At 31.6% G+C, this 22,838-nt stretch overlaps 1 protein-coding gene across 3 annotated transcripts; it reads right to left on the bottom strand.

Annotated features, from left to right (window-relative positions):
- Positions 1-1,061: 1,061 nt before the first annotated feature.
- On the bottom strand, positions 1,062-22,728 carry LOC143073477 (peptidyl-prolyl cis-trans isomerase FKBP8-like). Of its 3 annotated transcripts, XM_076249054.1 has the most exons (11): positions 22,624-22,728; positions 11,972-12,648; positions 11,402-11,549; positions 10,942-11,029; positions 9,776-9,886; positions 9,101-9,175; positions 8,244-8,355; positions 6,982-7,071; positions 6,530-6,607; positions 4,723-4,860; positions 1,062-3,057 (listed from the first exon to the last, which is right to left on the bottom strand). In XM_076249054.1, coding segments are annotated over exons 1-11 (1,605 nt in total). In that variant the 5' UTR covers positions 22,625-22,728; the 3' UTR covers positions 1,062-2,970. The 3 variants fall into 3 exon arrangements, with proteins under 3 accessions (XP_076105169.1, XP_076105170.1, XP_076105171.1); XM_076249055.1 differs by lacking the exon at positions 22,624-22,728; XM_076249056.1 differs by lacking the exons at positions 1,062-3,057; positions 4,723-4,860; positions 6,530-6,607; ... (1 more) ...; positions 8,244-8,355; positions 9,101-9,175 and having other exon boundaries at positions 9,772-9,886.
- Between the last annotated feature and the right edge of the window lie 110 nt (positions 22,729-22,838).

Below are 22,838 nucleotides of genomic sequence, written 5' to 3'. Positions count from 1 at the left end.
CAGACTGTATGTAATGTTAGCTGGAAGAAAAACTAAGTCCATTTATAAGTAAAATACGGAAAAAATGGAATTTTATTTTTACAAAATTTACATCTGGATACTATCTCCTGATCATAAACAAGCTTCTGGCCAAGTTTCGTACAATTCAAGGATAGTTTAAGAAAGTTATTAAAATTTTAAAAACTTTAACCACAGAGTGAATGTAATGTTTCCTGGCAGAAAAACTAAGTCCATTTATAAGTAAAATACGGAAAAAATGGAATTTTATTTTTACAAAATTTACTTCTGGATACTATCTCCTGATCATAAACAAGCTTCTGGCCAAGTTTCGTACAATTCAAGGATAGTTTAAGAAAGTTATTAAAATTTCAAAAACTTTAACCACAGAGTGAATATTTGTGGACGCCGCCGACGACGACGGAATGTAGGATCGCTATGTCTCGCTTTTTCGACTTAAGTTGAAGGCTCGACAAAAAGGAAACCAGGAATCACAAAAATATTGGACACCTTTACCATACCCTACCATCAATAAAATACTCCATTGAGAAAGAAGACATACAAACTGAGACAATCAATGAAAGACAGATCTATGGTAAAGGTATTATAATACCAGAGTGGTGTAGTAAAGCCAGTTTTACAAGCCCACAAACCTCACCATTCGTCTACTTGGACCATGTTATTTAATTAACCCACACAAAATGCAGCTACCAACTGAATGACCACTTACTTGATCAAGAAAATAAAAGGGACACTTGGTTATATGGAAAACAGGGTAATAATTAGAGTTTGCTATCTGGTATCAACAACTGTTGCTCATTGAGGACCTCTCCTAGACCTGTGATTTACTTTTAATTCATATTGAGTTAATGTCTTAAACACATGTACCCTAAATCTTTTATATTCAGTAATACCAATTCTGTAGTGTAATTGAAGTTCAACTTTGATTCTTTGTGAGATTACCAGACTTTTTGTAATGCTATCAAACATTTTGAAGAAATGAAAATCTTTCAACTTTTTAGATTTTGAAGAGAACAAATACAAAAATACAACTAACTACAATCTACATCAAAATTAGGTTTATTTTCTGATTTATTTTATTTTGCTTTGTATTCACATACATCTTTACAAAATCATGATAATTTTAATAGTTGAATTAATCACATATTAAACAATATATTAAAGATATTATTGCTGAAATGTATAACTTTCATTATTATGCATGACACTAATTCATTCATTACTAGAAGAGGAAACAAACAACATGAAATATATAGTACAGACTTCATTTTTCTTACAATGGTAAAACAACTGTCCATATTTATTTGAGTCATTTTCTAAAAGCTTCTTGTCAACAATCTTTATTAACTTAGAAAAAAGAATAAAAAAGATATCATGTAACATGCAAAATAGACTCAAATAATAAAATAAGTTCTAGCAATTGTCAATCTGAAATTAATGTTCTAGCACAGCAAAAAGTCATAAAATAATCAACAAGTCACATTAAAGAAAGACAGGAATAAGTTAATAGGAGTCAATTTTTTATGGGTAAAATTATTTTTAATTGCAATCTTGAGTTATCTCCCTTATAATTGGTATAATTCTATATTCATATCAATAGAGTTTTGATACTGAATAATAAAGATGTCAAGCTTATTCAACACTTTAAGAGACATCCTTAAAGAGTTCATTTAACAAGATGAGAATATCTATAAAAGGTGCAATCATATGCTGGATAAAGAGTTGAAGATCAAAGAAATGAAAGTTTTTATCTTGTTCTTCAAATCTGTTTATCAAAAGTACTAAATTATTAAAATTAATGATAAAAGTAATGAAGTTAAGCTTTCAGGCCATCAACCTATTCTCTGAAAACAATTTCTTATCAAAATGATTAAAGACTACTGTTATGTGGTTTATTTTGGTGTTTTTAGAATATTATGATAAATAATGTAAAACCTGTTCTGTGAGGTTTAATATGTTCAGGCATTATTTGTCTTTGATTTTGATCATCTCGAAGTATAAAAATACACAAAGAGAGATAAAAGTAAAAACTGAACCCCTTACCAAATTTTCCACATACAGATGGTATTATTTTAATAGATGTTTTTCTTCCTTCACACTATAAATAGATGACATGAAAGTCAAATATATTAAAGGTAAAGGTATTATTGGTATTTCACAGTGAATTTTTATAAAATATGTAAATATATTTAAGGATTTCCTTATATACTGTTAGTTTTCAAACATCTACTAAAAAAACAAATGCTTTAAAATATAACAAAAAAAATGATTCCAACATGAAACATTTGCACATCAGATAAAAATCTTAAATTGTAACATACTGTTCTTCAAAAAAGAAGTAATGCATATAAATTTGGCCCCAAATGATCTCAAGGTTTTACAGACTGTCTCCACTTTACGATTGAAATATTGTTAATATTTATGGATTATGGGTACAATAAAGTGTTTATCCAAACATCCTGTATATTGGCAACTATTATATAGGACATTTTTTTTTTCATTTGCCTTACAGATTTTTAAAAGAAAGATAAAATATAAATTTATATGACTCCTTAGTCCTTAACATAAACTAGATAACAAATGCCACTTTCTTTTAAATCCCAATATTATAGGTCAAGTATTATTATGTGAAGAAGAATTACTACAAAAAAAAACCTTCCTCAGTAATTATGGTTCTTTGCCTGTTTTTGTATACATCACACTGAAAACTACATAGTGTACAGTAAAGGTGTCATATTCTGTAAAGGCCCTCATTAACATTCTAATAACCAACACTTTTTTATTCACAACCACAAAAAAATGAGGTCCAATAGAAGATTCAAGATGAGAGAATGCCTGAAAACTAAGTGCCTCATTTGTCTTCAAAATGTTTGAAAAAAATGATATCTAAAAAAACCAATGACTGTCAGAGATAAAGATTTGAGAGATTTGAGATGCTTAATGAAGTGATCATTAGTGATGTCCATATCTGTATGCCGCCAGTCCTGCTGCCACCACAGCCGCTACTCCTCCACCTAACACTGCCCACTTCCAAGATTTCTGAAACAAAAACGAATCCTCATAACAGGAATACAAGTAAATAATGTACTTAAGATTATCAAGATTTTTTTTAATTGTGATAATTTTTGTACTAATATTTTGTTTTTGCAAATACTTTTAGTATAGGAATTAGACATTCACACTTTATTACTGCTGGACATAAATAGAAGGTGGACTTACAAAAACATTTTGAATTTATATAAAAACCAAGTGCTCTGCAGGGCGCAGCTTTATACGACCGCAGAGGTTAAACCCTGAACATTTGGGGCAAGTATGGACACAACATTCAAGCTTGATACAGCTCTGAATTTGGATTGTGATTAAATAGTTGACACAGCATAGGTTTCTGACACAGAATGAATGTGGTCTAATGAACTTAAAAAATGTTTTGCTATTGAGTAATATATATATAAACTATGCTGTTGAATATTAATCCCCTCAAAAAGAGTTTGCAACAATAACTACTCATTTAAATACATCATAAAATATTAAAATTAAAATGACAAACAGTCATGGTTATAATTAATATTAATTAATAATAACTTCTAAAATGTCTAAACATAAATTTACAGCTAATCAGCATTTCTTAATACATAATTTTCAAGCAGTGTAAGGGAGGTAATCACACATAATTAACAGTATTCTTTAAATGGAATTGGCTTACCTCCCTTACACTGCTTTTAAATTGTCTAAATTGTGCTTTTTAAGAGAAAAACCCTTGTTTAACCCCTTTTTTACCCCTAATTGCTAAATGATTTGAGCCATAATCCCAATAACCATCCCTTTTTAGTATGAAAACTTGTTGTATAATTTCAGAGAGATTCATACACTTAAACACCAGTTATTGACTGAAAACTACAAAAATGCTTATGTTGGCCCCTTTTTTGGCCCCTAATTTCTAAACCTTTGAGACCATAACCCCCAAAAGCAATCCAAACCTTCTACCTGAGGTAATAAACATTGTGGTATAATTTGAGAGCAATTGAAATACTTAAACACAAGTTGATATCCTGAAAGTAGAAAAATTATTGTTTTGGGCCCATTTTGAGCCCCTAAATCCAAAATAGATTTGAACCATCATCCCCCAAATCAATCCCAACCTTCCTTTTGTGGTAGGGAGCCATTCACTTAAACTTAAGTTATTGTCTGGAAAACCAAATGTGTCAATGGACGACGCAGATGACAACATCATACCATCATTATACGATCCAAAAAAAAATTTTGTGGTCGTATAAAAAGACTTAAACATATTATTTTTTCATATCCCTAGTAAGTTCTTTTAATTATTTTTCATTTTGACCATTGATCAATGTATTTTTTCAATGCATTAAGATGATTAAGGACAGCTATAAAAAAATTTACCCCCACTTTAAAACAATATAAGACAATTTGTTAACATTCATATCTGTCATTTTGGGGCCTTGAATAGCTTGCTGTGCAGTGTACTCATTGTTTAAGGTCCTACAATGCCCTTTCACTTCTTATTTCTACCTCATTGAGAATGTGGTGGGGATTTGTTTCATTGGCAATCATACACACATGCTCTTATTTTTTTATATTGGTCATAATATTTTAACTAAAGACAACCCAGTGTAAATTATAAATAGCAAACCTTTGACTGTTAAGCATTACATACAAGATAAAATGAATAATAAATATATTAACCTGATGTGTGGTGGTTGTGGCTGATGCTGCTGCTGCTGCTGTTGTTTTTGTCCCTAACATTTTTTTATACATATTTTTCTCTAACTCTGTTTCTTTACTGATTTTCTGAGATAATTTCTTGATTTCTTGTTTAATAACCTATAAAAAAATGAATGTTCTTGTTTATAAGTATGATAGATAAAATTTCTTTCTTCATAAACATGTCTCAGTGCATCTAGTTGATCTACAACTAATCTTAAAACAATATTACATCTTTACTCTTTTTATTAAGGCTATTATTTTTTATTGAAAAAAAATCATAAAACAATTGATTTTACAAACTGAATACTTGAGGGTAACAACTACTCCTCAAAATATCTAATTCTCTTTGGCATTACTTTTATTTTTTTTAAAAAAGGAAACAATTAATTTTTATTTTGTTGTCTCAAATAATAGGAAAAAGAACATATTTAAAATCAAGTATGAAAGTAATTTCACATAGACATAATTTCATCATCAATTTAAACAAATCAAAATAGCCAACTAGAATATGGAACTTGGGAATATACATTAATTTCATTATGATTGTAGGCAATGTAAATGTTTATTTCTCCTTTAATAAATTAATAACAAGTATTAACAAAACTATAAATTTTCTATGTTACAGTACAACAGAAATCTCCTCAATTCTTATATTCAACTAGAACACACCCGTGAAATCGCTGGTCCGTGACTGAATTAAAGTGTATAACTATGTGTAAGACTTATTTCAGCCTGGATATTTAGTATTCATATTGTCATCTGATAAAGTCATGCTGATTATAAGATGCACAATTTTCTCTACTTTCAAAAACTTTCTGTTTGAAACCGTTGACATTCAGTTATTTGTAATATTCATTATTTGAAAAACAATAGGGCCTGTAATGGAGTAATTTTTTATTCAAATAAAGTTAAATTCTTTGTTTCTCTGTTTGGCGTCATGCCTGCTATCAAATTGGAAACTGTACCTATACGCCTTATTTTAAGTCTAGATTTTTAGTATTCGTTTTGTCATCTTTTACAGTCATACTGATTAAAATACTACAATAGGAAACAATGCGACAATGATAGAATTTAGTAATGTCATCCCTGTGATTATGACCTGTGTATATAGCAAATCCTAAATACACCGTTTGGTGGTGCGCCTGTCAGATGCGGAACGTACAGATAAGGTATTGGTAACATGTAAATATACTATTGGTATCAGTATCGGATTCGACCCAGAACTTGCTAATTATTGGCAATATTAATTATTGGAAAAGCAAAAGAATCTGGAGTGGTATAATTTTTAATCAACACCATTGTCCAATATTAGCTATATATAAAGTTGAATTCTTTGATTTTTCGTTTTTACCCCATGACGGCTGACAAATTGGACCTCGTTATTTTAGTATTATTGATACAATTAGAAACATCCTAAATTTATTATGTTACAGTAACTAGCAGAAATCTCTCAAATTTCTATTGTAACAGTACAATCAGAAACGTGCGTAGGGGGTTATTTAACAGTGTGCACCACATTTTTTATGTTATTTCGAATAGACAGAAAAAATATTACAGTCATTTCTTATAATTAAATTCTAAATTCCATTTTAAACCGTAGAAAACCATGAAAAAACGTTGATGACGTCACGGTCACATGACTAAATTATGTCTATGGGCTGATAGCAAAATAACGTCAGCCAATCAGAAGACATGTAACATCCAAAATTAAATTATAGTACAATAACAAACCTCCCACAATCTATTCCCATGCACTGATAAAAGTATGTGTAGATAGGTGGGTTACCTTAGATTCTGGCTCTAGTCTAAAGGCTTTCTGTAAATACTGGATCCCTTCTTTTGTATTACCTTTTGCTGTATGGGCCTGTAATGTAAATAATTAAATGACAATCATACGTTCCTTATGAGTAACGTTGACTTTAAAAAGATATTATGTGAATTATTTTTTTGTATCATACTTTATATGTCCTCCATCTGTAATAATTATGTGAACAGAATGAATTTTGAGAACATTTTTTTGTCTTTCCTAATGATTGAATTGTTTTTGTCAAGTGGAAACTATGGCAAGTTGTTGCTGTCTCTGTTTAAATCAAATTTAGATTTGTCTAGATTAGGAAAATCATTAGATTTACTGTCTCATTGTTGTATAACCTACATCTCCTTTTATTTATGACTTTAAACATCAGTAAAATATTTCTAAAATAATACTGTTATGAATTGGACATTAACTCTGATTACCTTTCCAAGTCGGAAAAGAGCTTTGACATTTTCCGGCTGTAAATCTAACACTGCCTGACAGGATTTCATTGCTGCATCATACGCTTCTACCTACAAAACAAATGGTATCAAAGATAACTTTCAATATACTTGAAATATATGCATCCAGACAACACAATTGAACTCTGACAGTAAAAATGTGACGACAATTGTATACAAAATATCTTAAATCTATAAAAGATGTAATCACATGATACTGTAAAAAATAATAACCCAAAGAATATGTGTTGTTGGGTTTTTTGTCTCAAAGAAATTATAAACAAGAGGCTGTCACAACGACAGCAAACCGGATTTATTAATATTTATTTGTGTCCTGGCAATACCACAAGAACCATTACTGATGAATGGTGAAAGTGAAAATCGTCAATATCAAATTTGACCTCCATTTTGTCATCAGTATCAACATCTTAAAATTTGAAAAGCTTAGATTGAATGGTTCATGAGTAAATGCAACAACGTGAATGGAAACGCCATTTCACAATCTTTCAAGAACCATAACTCCTGAACGGTAAAAGTCAAAATCGTCATTATTGAACTTGACCTCTAATTTGTTATCAGTAACAACATATAAAAATTTCAAAAGCTTTGGTTGAATGGTTCATGAGAAAATGCAAGGACACGACTGGAAACTCCATTTTTCAATCTTTCAAGAACCATTACTCCAGAACGGTAAAAGTCAAAATCGCCATTATTAAACTTGACCTTCATTTAGTTGTCAGTAACAACATATTAAAATTTTAAAAGCTTTGGTTGAACGGTTCACGAGTTAATGCACGGACAACATTTGATTGCCGCCCGCCGTACATCCCCAAATCAATAACCGACATTTTTGTCACAAAAATCCTGTTAAAAATAAAGAGATGTGTTATTATTGCCAATCAGATGGCAAACTTATAAATGACTTTGTTCATATGCCATATTTGGCATGACTATTGAAAAACAATAAACAAAATTTAAAAAAACATTTCAAACTGTAATTTTAGCTTTTTCTGCTTGACAATTCTTAACCTCCAGGTAATTCTGATGTATAATAATTTTATTCTTTTACAAATGAATTATAACCTTAAATACATTTGATGAGCTGATTATAAAGAACATATATGTCAGAAGTTGTACATTAAGGTAGATAATACATTTTTCTTATATGACCATACTTATAGTAAATATTTGCTGTGTTTAATTTAAACAATTTTTCACATAATGGACAGACTGTTATATGTTACCTTGAGTTGGCAGGCTGCCATGTTATTACAACACTTTAATCTACAGTCTGCTAGGTCTTGGAGTTTTGTAGGGGTACCTTGTAATGAACCAGATTCCAAAATCTTTATTGCCCTGTTATAAAAAATCAAAAGTCTTCATAAAAGCTAAGAATATTTTCTGATAGTTTTTATATATGCTTGCTATTTTGTTATTATTTTTTTTTACCTCAGAAAAAATATCATTTTAATTTAAGATCACATTTGTGTGGGTTTTTTTTTAACTTTCACTTATAAATTGACTTTATTTGATGTATTAAAAAAAATCTTGAAAATCATAATTGGCCTACATAAAATGTGGGTTTTACTGGTGCAAACTGAGTAAATCTAGTCACATTAAGCAGAGCTGATAAACAGACAGTTGTTAAACTAAGAAATTAGTAGGCCAAACTTCAAATACAATATGGTAATCTCTGTTTTAATGCAGAATAAGTGTCTATTTTAATCATTATTTCTGTGTAAAATTTCCTAAAACAAGAATTCCACTAAATGTTGTTATCTTCTTAAATAGCAACTTAACAAGTTCACGTCATATTTATGCTTTCTGCTTTAAATGTAAACACTAGGGATTTTCCTGTTCCCCCGGAATGTAACAAAATTAGTTAAAAAGAAGAATGTGAGGTATTTTTTATTGTTGTAGAAATAATACATTTCCAGAATTCCCTTAGCTACAGACAGGTTGATATAGGATTTTACACTTGTTGTTATCCAATCAAAACCATTGATACAAAATAATTGCATGAGATTAACTTATATATTCAAACTATTTTCATTCATAGGCGACTATATTGTTTACATAATGTTAACTTTATATAACTTACTTATTGTATGAATTAATTGCACCTGCATAATCATTTCTTCCAAAAACTTCATTGCCTCTTTCTCTTTTCTTTTCCCTACAAGAAAAAATATTTCCTAGTATATACTATAGCAATACCTGCATCCATATTTTTTTAGCATCCAAAATTATCCTACTATATGTCCCCATTGATTGAGAAATTTCCAAAGCACTGAGGCCACACACCATACTGAGTATGCAGACTACATACACATTCGATTTGTTGTTTAAAAAATTAAATCAGAAAGGGAAAGACATTGTCAATGAAATTGTTGAGCTAATCGTCAAACTCAAATGTTCAGTGTCAATTGGGAAACGTAATCGTTGATATGTCAAGTAAATTGCCTGTTTCAGGAAAAATTGTTGTTTTATTTTGAACATGTTTAAATAAAGATATTTGTGACCTTGAATTCTTCCTTTGTGGGGACTGATTTAAAGCCAAATGTGTCCGCCAGTGCTTTATTGAAGGATAACCAATTCCTTAGTACAGGGGTGTATTTGTGTCTCTACAGTCACAACAATTATCCTAGGATTAAGTGATACATAGCTTAATACTAAATTAGCTGCCGTCATCACTTGTACAAATAAAGAATATCATAACAGTATGCAATCAAGATATGAATAAAATATTTGATTTGCCAATTTTAAAAAGACTTACGCCATATTAAATCTCTCATCCACATCTAGTTTATTTATATCAGGAGCCTCTTCCTTCTTAGTTAACTTAATCATGTATGTAATTGTAGCATTTGGAGGAATGTCTGGTTTCCTGGAATTGATAGCAAATGACAATAAACATGGTAAAATAATTATATAGGAACAGATATAATATCATTGATAAGGTCTATTAAACTATAAACTTAAATAAACCCTGTGAAGTGTTAACTTTTTAAACCACCACATTTTGTAGAAAGTTTTGCATACTATGTAGTTTATCATATCATGCATATTGACCTGTCATTTTACTTTGGTTATATTTTTTGGAGCGGTAGTCTTTTAACACTATATGCCTGTAGATAATAGATGTCTCTTTTTTTTATTTGATGAAGTTTTCAGGTTCCTGTCTTATTGCTGATTAATCTTGATTGCCTTGATTCATTTGTGTAGATAACTTGTTAGATAAATTTTAGGTTTCATCATGATAGTGTTCAGAATTTGTGGACCCTTAATAGTTTATGAAAGACACTATTTTTCAAAGGCTGAAAATAGAGGACATTTGCAAACAGCATTAGCAATTTTTTTGGAAAAATTAATTTTGTACGGTAAGGCTGAAATGACATGTCATTTTTGGGCCCCTTTATAGCTTGCTGTTCGATTGAACCAAGGCTCTGTGTTTAAGACTGTACTTTGACCTTTAATGGTTTACTTTTACAAATTGTGACTTGGATGAGAGAGTCTCATTGGCACTCATAACACATCTTCTTATATCTTTTGATAGATCCCTCAACTTATATAGCATGTATATCAGATAGAAATTAAATAGACATTTTACCTTTTAAGAACACATAGAATCAATATTTTTTAAAGATCTGTCTAATTGGAAATTGTAAAGTCTTCATTTCAGGATTGAAATAAATGGAATGTTGTTGCTTTGATGTGAGGTGTGTAGTTTTAATTGTGAGCAAGGAAGCAAAAGTTAATTGCAAAAGTGAAACCATGCACATTAGGTGTTAAACTTGAAGTAAGGTGAGCTATATAAACATGGTTTCTAATACATATCCATGCATGTAAAATGTAAAAAGATAAATAAAACAGCCAGCAAAAAATGTAAAAAGATAAATAAAACAGCCAGCAAAAAATTTAAAGTGCTTATCTCCTGTATACCTTCCTAGTTCTCCATAAGCATATTTTGCATCAGTAGTTAATTCAATTGTCTGTCCAACTTTTGTTGTCATTACACCAAGATCCCATGCTGAAATAAATAGACATATTTCTTTTAATAAATCTCTATTTTCATGAAATATCATATAAGTAACAGCGCTGAAGTTATAATTTTCAAACAACTCATTCTTCAGAAGTTTAGATGTAGAATTTGGCCTTCCGCTGTGTTTTTTTACTCTTTGGTCGGGTTTCTTTTGTTGTCTGTTTGACACATTCACATTTTTTGTTTGAAAAGTTCACTACAATAATGGTAAACTGTCAGGAGTGAAAAATATGTAAGGTAAAGGCTGTTCAAGTTATTGCTTAAAACCTCTCAATGACCATCTACCGGGTAGACTCAGAACAGCTGATATATTGTGGGTTTTTTTATACACAGTTATTTTTCAGTGTTATAAGGCAATACCCTGTATAACATCTCCTTCGCCAACAGGAAAACTCAGGTCTTCTAAAGTGTCAACAACAGTCCCATCTTCCAACTTGCCACTTGTGTTAATAGTCACTATATCTCCATGATAAGGCTTTATGTCTTCAACATCTTCTCCCTCAATTACCTGGCAACAAAAATATACATTAAACTGTCAGTAACACACACTGTAATATATTAAATTTACCTCTTTTTTTTTTAACAAATAAATCATTTATGTTTCTTAATTTTTTTACTTACATGACTTATAAAAAAAAAAATGATCCTTCGATGCATCATGTTCATTAACTTGGTAAAAATGAAAAATTGCTGATGATGAAAGCGACTTAAAGTTACTTGATGTATTGTGAACACCCAGGCGACTATATATCGTATTGTGAACACCCAGGCGACTAGATATCGCTTTTGACAGTAGGTACATGATTGTAGAGCAAAGTGAGGAATGCAACGTCTTTGCACCAGCCACCTGGTAGCATATATGTAAGTGAGCTAGTTTATAATTTTTATATACATGTATTTAGTAAGTTTAATCATTAAAAGAATCTTTACCTTTCTCTTTAATAAACCATTTCCTAGTAAGTCTAAGTAACCATCTTTATCCTCGCCATTCTTTTTTTCTTTTGTTTTATCGTTTACATCATTTTCCTTGATAATATCTGGATTTGGTTGAGTGGTTTCTTTTTCCTCTTCAACTGAACTTGATTCTTCTTTAGCGCCTTCTGATTGTTCTGAATTTGGTTCATTTGTTTTTTCCTCAGAAGAATTTTCATTTATTTCACTATTTGAACTAGCTGAATCTTTATCCTGAGTTTCTGACGATTCGTTCATTTGTTCTTTCTCGTATTGTTCGTCAAACTTACACACCTCTGTTACATATGTAGCTATATTTTTAGAAAAATCTTTCACGATTCCATCCGATATGTCATCGGCAATGTCTTCTACGATTTTATTAGGCACACTTTTACTCTGAATGGTGTCAGTTTTATCTCGACTAGAATTTATGGAATCACTTTTATTTGTTTGTTCTGATACACTGTCTGTTATTACCCCTGTTTGAATGTTTGTGTCCCCAGTTTTATCTGGAAAGCCATTGACCTGTTTATTAGACACATGGTCTTGACTGTCACTTGCAGTTATAGATTCATCCACATTCAAATTTAATTTTGCTAGCTGTTGTTTTCTTTGCTCCTCTGTGATGGCATTAGTATTTTGGTCACTATCAGACACTAAAATTATATAAATAATAAAAATGAAATACTCAGTTCAGATACTCTAGAATGTTGCAAGAATCTCATCTTCAAGATCAATTAATTCACCAAAAGCAACAGCAATTTACAGTTTGATTAAGAATTGCGGGGAAAAATAGTTCTTTATATAAATAGGCAACAATTGTAACAGCCACTATGTCACTTTCCAACTAGTTGTTTTATTCCCAGTGCAGCAGAAAAGTTCCGGAAAAAAGTAGCCAGTTGAAAAGTCCAGGGACAATGGCAGAACAGAACGACTAGTTACATCATTCTGAATATACCATATTTCGTCCTTTTTGCAGAAAGAGGGGGAAGAATGAGTATCAGTAACGTGTCCTTCCCCCCAAACGTGTCCGATTCCCCCAAACGTGTCCACATACCGTCACTGAACTGTAAAACATGTATAGTTGCAAAAGGGCGCCAAAGGGTGGCATTTATATAGACGCCCAAACGTGTCCATTTTTCAACTAACTCACAAACGTGTCCGATCCCCAAAACGTGTCCATGTCAAGCGTTATTTGGTTATTGCAATTTCATTAACGTATACTAATTTTACTATGTCATTAAAAATATAGATAAGGTACGTAAGTACTTTTATAAACAAGCAGTATAAACTGTGTAAAAGTGGGGGAGTCATTCCGGCTATGTCGTATGTAAATTGTAAGCACACATGTTCAGTTAAACTGTATAGTTACCGGGTAATAATGTCCCTTTCTCTACGCATTAAAACTTTTACGTTCTGTCATAATATGCATGAAACACTTGCATCTAGACAATACGCAATCAACAGTCTAAAGTTAATTTATATAGTACAAATGTAAAAACTTAAAAAAAACTTGTAGCCTATGTTCTCTCTAAATATGCATGAAACACTTGCAACTGGACATTATACACAATCAACAGTCTCAAGTTAATTTAAACAGTAGAAAATTAATGTAAAAACATTTAAACTTGTATGTTCTCTCTAAATATGCATGAAATACTTGCAACTGGAAATACGCCATAAACAGTGTAAAGTTAATCAGCAAATGTAAAAACATTAAAACTTGAAAAACTATGTTCGCTCTAAATATTTTATCTTTAGTGATGGTGGAAACCTAAAATTTATTAAAATTTATTAAAAACCTGACTATCCGTATATGATTTGATGAGCTTTGAAAATACATATAATTCAAATTGAGAACTGTTGACAAAAGTGAAAAAAAATCCTGCTCAAAGCCTGTCGTGCAATATTCGGATAAATATATAAAGCATCATCGGAGTTTATTAGTACAAAATAATTTACAAAGTTAACGATTAATTCAACTCTAGAATTATTTGTATGTTCGCTCTAAATGAGTAAGAAATACTTGCAACTGGACAATAAGCAATTTCAGTCAAAAGTTTATTCACAATTACAGATTAAATTTGGAATTATGATAATCATTATAAACCGACATTGCACTAACTAATGATAATAAATGACAACTTTATCACCAATAGAATTGCCGTAAACGTTATCAGCGGTTTCATTTAGGAGATACATGTATTAGCGCTAAAAGACGTGAGACGTTCTGGCGTTAAATAGTGGACACGTTTTGGCGAATAACAATATTATTGGACATGTTTGGGGCTATGAAATCGGACACGTTTGGGGAACATTGAATATTATAGACACGTTTGGGGAGAATAGACACGTTTGGGGGAATCGGACACGTTTGGGGGGAAGGACACGTTTGGGAGTGTTACATATATAAGAGCAAATCATTAATTTACAAGAATACCCAATGCACTGAAGGGGTTTTTTTGGGGACAAATATGAAAAAAGGGGCATGGAACTTTATTTTTGGGGAAATAATGAAAATGTATTTAAATTTTGATGTACTGAGGGGGAAGAAAAACTTCCCCAGCAAAAGTTAAGTTGTATTTCATAGCTCACATAAAACGTAATAAGTTGCATTATCAGCAAATTTAGTATTCATAGTACCCTCAAGAGAGGGAAGAATACCCCCTCCTCATGTGGGTCTTTGCATCAATTCTCAAAATGGAACTTTGTGACTGGTTGATAAGTTCCATTGTAACTTTTGGGCTAGTTTGTTAGTTCCAGTTTTGTCTAATTTGGCAAAAAGGAACTTTCTTACTAGTTGATATCTTCTGTTTGAACTTTTCAACTAGTCACTTTGTTCAGGTGGAACTTTTAAACCAGAGGTAGAACAAAGTAACTAGTTAATAATTTCCTCCGGAACTTTTCGACTAGTTAGCTCTTTCTGCCCGGAACTTTCCAACGTTGGAACAAAAGAGCATTTACAACAATGTGTTTAGAAAAATTTATGTCTTATGTCAGGATATATACTACAACGAAATTTGTTACATGCATACGTGTAGAAGTTGCTGTTTATATCCAATGCAATCATAGGTTTGAACATTGTTTTCAATTTAGACTTGTTCATATATAAGTACGTCTGAGTCAGTGACAACTCTACAACAGATTTATCCATCGGATCACCAGCAATGATGGTGATACATGGCTAGTCCAAGTGGTCGTGTGGTCTAGCGGGATAGCTACAGTGCAGGTAATTTGGTGTCACGATATCTCAGTAGCATGGGTTCGAATCCCGGCGAGGGAAGGACAAAAAATTTGCGAAAGCAAATTTACAGATCTAATATGGTTGGGTTGATGTTTAGACGAGTTGTATATATATATATATGTTATCTGCTCTTTGATTGGGTTGTTATTTCTTTGACACATTCCCCATTTCCATTCTCAATTTTATATATATAGAAGAACACTGAACTGGTATGGGCTTTGCTCATTGTTGAAGGCCGTACGGTGACCTATAGTTGTTAATGTCTGTGTCATTTTGGTCTTTTGTGGATAGTTGTCTCATTGGCAATCATACCACATCTTCTTTTTTATATATGTATTTCACAGCATGTACATTTGTCTTGCAACAAAAATTAAAAGATGTGAAATTTATCATCTTGTAAACACCTGTGTCTTTGATACTCCCATTCAAGGGGAAAATTCTAAGTTATTGATAATCCAGAGTTTTGTTTTCACTGTCAAACGGTTTGATTTAATCGGCTGAGGACATTTTAGCGCAATTGATAGGACATTTGAGCGAAAAAAATCGGACGTTTTAGCGCCAAAGTAGAACCCATTTTAGCACCTGATTTTTAACGCATTTTAGGGAAAAACTTTAATAGACTCAAGATAGCACAATATAAAATATATGATGTCCATTAAAATACAGCACTAAATGTCTCAAAGATTTAATCAAATGTTACAAGTTCGTTCTAGTCTGGAATTTATGTCCTAGAGAACGTACGTAATGGGCTCTGGATATACCCCCCGTACAATACTGTTGAATTTCATTAGGAACTGTTCTTTCTCTTTATCTTGTCTAGATTTTGATGCACATTTGTCTATACTTCGTGTTTTTGTATATGTTGTTGTTTGCAATTTGATAATAGTATCAAGAAAAACGTAAATAGCTGGGTGACAACTATAACATTGCTCATTATAATGGTCATGGAACGAATCTGGACCATTATTTGTCTTAATACTAAATGCTTAAAGAGAGCTTAAACACTAAAAACTAAAAGGAGATTTCTGACATGTGCACTAAGCCATATATAACTGTTTGAACAATGATGTACAATGTGTATTATTATTAATTCTCAGTTTTCATGGCTAATGTACATGTGTACAGGCTACATGTATATCAAATACAATATAAACATTTTTTGATAAAATAAGAAATTTGAAGGATTATTTTAATTTGTAAAAAATATAAGGATGACCAAAATGTACCTGTAAAACAGAAACTATATTATTGATTGACAAGTCCAAATAATCCATTGATTACCTGATTACCTCTTATCATGTAACAAAAAAGGCCTTATATTCACTATATGTGTGAAATATATTCATGACAGGTGCAAGGTAGACTGTAAAGAGTTGTTAATGATCATGAATTATTTAGTTAGCTCTCTTTGTCTCTCTAATCATTTTATTCTTCACAATAATTATAAGGCAACAACCATTTGATTTTCTGGGGGGTGGGGGGCTATGGATTTTTTTTGGAAAAAAAATCTGTTTCCAGTTTTTGGAGAAAAAATAATTTGTTTTTGACTTTTTTTTTACTTTGAGAAAAAAAATGTTTGTTTCACCCTCAGCTGCCACTATACAAAAAAATGCTATATGCAATGCTAAAATTGAAAGAAAAATGTTTTCAACTTGTCGCCAAAAAATAAATTATTTTTGGCCAAAGGCTGAAAAAATCCATAGCCCCCTCAGAAAATCAAATGGTTGCTGCCTAAGGCCTTGTTTACCATTTTTTAACCTATGACCTGCATAATACATTGTATTATCTAGAGGTTAATGATGTCTTAATATTCTTTTTTCAATTTAAATAGAACATGTAGAACACACCCAAGAAATCGCATTTAGAGCGTATGTAAACTGTTGAAGGATATTTTTTTGTAAAAAAATTGTACCTGGAGATTTACAGGAAAGGTTTCAAAAGTCATATAGGTACTTGAGAACAGGACAATTATTTTTTATAGCCCTTCCCCTTTTTTCCAAAGACCATTTTTTGTTGTTTTTCTGTATATTATGAACATATATACATTTTGTACTATAAATGGTGAAAGTAAACAACAGTACTGGAACTGATAGTAAATAGCAAATACACTTTATTTATACTATATGTGTGATCACAGTATACAGAAAAACTCTAAAATAATTGTACCGTCCCAAAGTACTTAAAGTCTAGTCTGATGACAGAAACAATACCTGGACACCTTTATCATGTTTATTTTCCTCCCAAAATAACCCAAACTGAATAATCATAAGCAAGGATGATAAACAAATGATAAATGAGACTATGCATTGTACCTATCATGCCTATAGGACACAAAAGCATGATGATTAATTCATTGTGGAAGGAAGAGAAGCAACACACAAAATGAGGTCTTCTCATTTTATAGTATAAATATATATCTGAGTTTCTGTTGTTCTAAACAAAATATTTTTAAATGCATTTCATGAACAACACCTTTGTCTGCTTTATACATGTACTGCCTTTAAGTTGGGTTGTTGTCTCTGACATATTCCCCATTTCCATTCTCAATTCTATTACTGTTTGTGTGTGTATAAGTGCATGTTTTTATTGTAAAATTAATGTTAAATTACACATGGTGATGATATTTTGTATGATTTAAAAACTAAAAGTTTACATGACATGTGTTTTATCATGTTTATTAGAGACAAAACCCCTATACATAGGTATTGAGAGTAGACACTGTTTTATGTGAGATACTGTCCATTCTATGAAGGAACCCTTAGCCTATGAAATATGGTCCTTTCTTTGAAGGACACTTTTCACATCTGAGGACAAGATATCATCCTGACAAAATTTCATAATAACAGTGGACATAATTCTGTGACATAGTGTCTGGTGGACATACTTTCATGGCGAAAATATCTAACTTTACAAATGAATTGATTGATTTCACTTGTATGTGCCAGTAGCATGAGTAGTAGATGCTCTCTGCATTATTATTATGAAAATACTCAGATAAAGCTGCAACCTCTGGATTCAACTTTCTTTGCCAAAGAAGACATTCCTAACCAATACTCAAAAGTACATTAAAAAAAGTCATTATAGACATGATAAAACAAAATTTACTTCTTCTTCTTCTTCTTCCAATACAGTGCAGTCCTCTAATTGAGTATTATTGCACTATTGCCCATGCTGAGTGTGACAACAAAGGTGCAAGAAAATATTTACAGGTGCAAGTTAAAAACAGTCTGATGGTGTGATTAAGGGATACTACAGCTCAGTACCCCCTACTGTCACAATTGCAATTTCTACGGCACAGAAATGTAAATTTGCAGATGATGCAACCATATGGCACACAGGTGAGGACATCAATATTCTACAACAAGATCTTCAAACAGATATTGACAAGGTGAATGAATGGAGCAACAAATGGAGGATGAAATTGAGTGTAGAAAAAACAGAATATTGTATTTTCAGTAAAAGTATACAAAATACTACATCCGTTCTACTTAAGCTTGGTAATGGAACTTTAAAACACAACAACAATCCTAAAATTCTTGTAGTTACACTTGACCAAAAACTGACTTTCAATACTCATATAGATAATGTACTGAAAACAGCAAAAAGATCATTAGGAATAATTAGAGAAATTAAGGGTATAGCTAATATTCCAACAAAAAGACTAATAGAAATTTACCAAAGTCTTGTTTGTTCAGCCATCACATATGCAAGCTGTGTTTGGCAGATTGGAAATTCAACAAACCTACACAAGTTGGATGAGGTTCAAAGACATGGCCTTGCCTTATGCCTTAATATGCCTTCAACTTCCAGCCTTGAAGTTCTTCAGATAATTGGTGGAGTCTTACCTTTAGAACTGAGAAGAGAAGAAATAGCAATTAGAGAATTGGCAAAAATTACCTCATCTTTTACAACAGTCCCAATTAAGAAAAAGCTAGAAAACTGGAAAACAGAATCTAATCCGGAAACTTACATCTCTCCAATTGGAAAAATGATACTACAGGCAGATGATATGAAGAAGGAAACATCAATTGAAGTAAATAATATTGAACAGCAATATGAATGTCGTGGCATGTGTGCAATTAGAAGGGCACCGGAGTACTGGACCACATTGGGAAGTTCCAAAACAAGAACCAGTGAACAAGCCATTGAAGGACAAATACTTATAAAACAACAATTAGAAGAACTTCCTCCAAATACAACAGTGGCATTCACAGATGGCTCATGCATGGGAAATCCTGGGCCTTGTGGTGCAGGAGCCATTATATACAATAATGAAGAGGAGGAAACAATACAGTACCCTGTATCAAACAGAGGATCAATTAAACTTGTGCTGGAAAAAATAGACAATTATAATTACCGCAATGTTAAACAACTTATCATATACTCTGACAGCCAATCCGCCATAGGCATTATAACCTTAAATTGGAAATCAGAAAACTATCACAAAACCATACAAGAAATCAAAAACAGGAAAATAAAATTGGAACAAAAGGGTTTTAGTATCAACATCATTTGGACACCGGGGCACTCTGATATAGAGGGAAATGAACAGGCTGACCGTCTGGCAAAAGCAGCGGCAAAAGAGGCAGATAATAGGGAGGAAATGTCTTCAATCACGACAAAACAAGACATCAAACAAGCGGCGAGAACATCAGTCATTAAAAAATGGAAGACACAATGGGAATCTAGTGAGGTTGGGAGAAGATTTTTTAATCATCACCCAGATGCATCAAAAAGAATCAAACTCAACTTCCCATCAAAAAAACACTTCAATATACTAAACATGCTAAACAGTCTCAGATCAGGATACTCCAAACTAAAGGGGTATCAACATTTCATTAACAGACATGTAGAAGACAACAAATGTACTTGCGGAGAAATAGAATCTGTAGAACATTTTTTATTATCTTGTGACAATTACAGTTTGGATAGAGAAAAACTCCGCCAGTCAATATATTTCAAAACAGGAACACTTAATCTAGATCTAGAAGAATTACTTAACACAGAAGCCAGTGCAGACATACAATATGCAGTTTCCGAGTTTATAGACGATACTAGAAGATTTGATCATTTGTTTTTATAAATCAGTATCAACAGCGCCTACCTAAATTAAAGTGAAAGTACAAAGAGAAAATACAAACGTGATTAATGTATTCAAACGCGCAAGTGACCAAAGTACATATGAGAAAATCAGTGTCAAGATGACGCATACTAAAGACTAAAGCATCTAGTTAGGTACTATCCACCAAAGGTTGTGGAAGGCCATATCTGTATGCTGTCTGGAAAGAAGGAATGCCTGTATGTTGAAGTTCTGGCATACGGTACAAGAAATAGTGTTGTGTGTCCTCTAACGTGACGGTACCCAAATTGCACCTATTTTGACAGTTTTTTCATCTACGTTTTTTTATGATGAAAACAAAAATGTCCATTCTGTGTTTATTTTGTAGCCCTATCCTTCTTTATTATAAAGGTACACCAATTTGATTTTTATTCCATATGGAATCATAGAAAAATAATTAGGAGTACCCAAATTGCTTCCATGCTTAAATTCACATAGTCAAAAGTCTAATAACAGAGCTTTTGTTTAATTTCTTTAAATATTTTGAACAATTGGATATTAGTCCATGTTTACTCTTCATTATTTTTTAAATGGATACTTGTAACATATTGTATTTCAGGGATGATTCCACTATATAGTTTAGGGCCGCTTAGCGGCCCTTAAATCGGCCAGCGGCCCCAAAAAAATGTACATGAAAATGAATTCCCAATGCAGGAAAATAAAATAAAAATCGATATTTCCGGACAAGTTTCTGTCACTGATTAAGGCAACTATAATTTTCCATAGTTTGTTGTCAAAACGTTAAAATCCGGATAAGAATGCTGTTTATGATTGCATTTTATTAACAACGATTTAATTATGTCAACATGTGGCAAACAATTTTAGCAGCCGAATTCAATTGATTAATATGTTATTGGAGTATTCGATCTTGTAAAAGCCGATCGCCCTGGAGGTTGATAAAAATGGGTGTCAAAGCAGACCTCGGCAGAGAGCAAATTCTAATTTTGATATAACATTGAGGGATAAATTTTAATGGGCGCCGATCTCGTAAAAGCAGATCGCCCAGCAGAGCCGGTTATATACATGTAATATGATGAAAACTTGTTTTGTAAAAGAAATTATTTCCTCAAAAGACAAAAGTTTGAGCGTTTTTTTGTAAATAATGTTGATGATAGACCATTCATGAAATACGATGTCATCATTATGGAACTATTTCAAAAGTTTTGAAGATGATCCAAATAATTTTAAAGAACACTGGTTCAATGCTTTAAATATCTTATCAATTAATTATATGAACTTTTGTAATCTGAATTCGACAATTTACCAGTTCAATTTGAAATCCATTTGAATCAAAGTAAATTTATAGAAATGACCTGCTGTTGAAAAAATACCTGATGAATGATTTTTGTCAGTGGTTTATGTTAGCTGGAATATATGTTTTTGTAATAGGCCTAGGTAACTATAGCTAAGATGATAGACTAGTGCATCATGTTCAATGATATTCATGTAATAACAGTAGCCCATCCAGAATCATTCAAAATGTTACAACTTACATGAACATCAGTGTACAGGTTAAACTTAATAATATACATTTTCCGTTTTTACAGGAAAATGTTATTTCGTCTTAGATGTTATGCTTAAAAAATTCCCAATTAGAATAAAAATTCCCAATTTGATGTTCAAGGGACCCATTTGAAAACACCTGGAATCATCCCTGTATTTGCTCATTTTAAAAAGATGACGTTTTGATGACGTCGCATGGCGACGTTTCAGTACATTTTGCTTTTTCAGTAAATACTTCATCTGTTGATAGATACTGTGAACGTTTTGAACATATCTAAATAGTTTTACCTATGTTGAAAGATGTGCTTAGTATCAAATCATAAAAAAAAAAATTGTTTAGTCTCTAGAAAATCTTGTAAGATTTTCGCTGCTAGTTTTGCTAAATAGGTGCAATTTGGGTACTCGGTGCAATTTGGGTACCATTACGTTAGCTATGGATGTTGTATTGTGTAGCTCTAGCGGTGGTATTGCTATGTACTTTATATTGATAATTTCATCAGAAAAATTTCAAGACAAGTCTTGTAATGTTAAGTATGTGGTATGAAAATAGAAAATTTTAATATTCATTGCAAACATTTTTTTTTAATTAAAAATCCTGCAGTCTGTACCTAAGCCAGTGTTTGATACCGGTCTGTAAATCATGCTGTCAAAAACTAAAAAGGTCAAACATGCACACTCTGAACATCAAATGATCAAATTCGTAGCAATTATCAATCTACAGTTAACTTTTCGTAACTTATGTATTTTATCATCTCATCTACTTACTTTCTTGTAACTGGAATGTTTAAGTGACAGTTAGAAAAACAAATTGCAAATAAAAATACGGAAAGATTATCAACTTTCACTTCTGAATGTTTTTTACGACATACTATTACCGGTGCATGTTGAATAAAAACAATGATCTTAATTAAAAAAAATAGCAGATTCCATGATTAATATATGATATTTAATATACCATATATTGATAAAATAAATAAAAT

This window comes from Mytilus galloprovincialis, chromosome 4, assembly GCF_965363235.1.
Source record: "Mytilus galloprovincialis chromosome 4, xbMytGall1.hap1.1, whole genome shotgun sequence".
Taxonomy (NCBI): Eukaryota; Metazoa; Mollusca; class Bivalvia; order Mytilida; family Mytilidae; genus Mytilus; species Mytilus galloprovincialis.
This window is presented reverse-complemented; position numbering and strand designations above follow the sequence as displayed.

What these genes read in the sequence shown, in the direction of transcription:
- LOC143073477 (XM_076249054.1), bottom strand. An exon ending in GCTTATGGAGAACTAGGAAG is followed by an intron (nt 9,887 to 10,941) that starts GTATACAGGAGA and finishes TATCAATTCCAG; the next exon opens with GAAACCAGACATTCCTCCAA. An exon ending in CTCTTTTCCGACTTGGAAAG is followed by an intron (nt 6,608 to 6,981) that starts GTAATCAGAGTT and finishes TTTACATTACAG; the next exon opens with GCCCATACAGCAAAAGGTAA.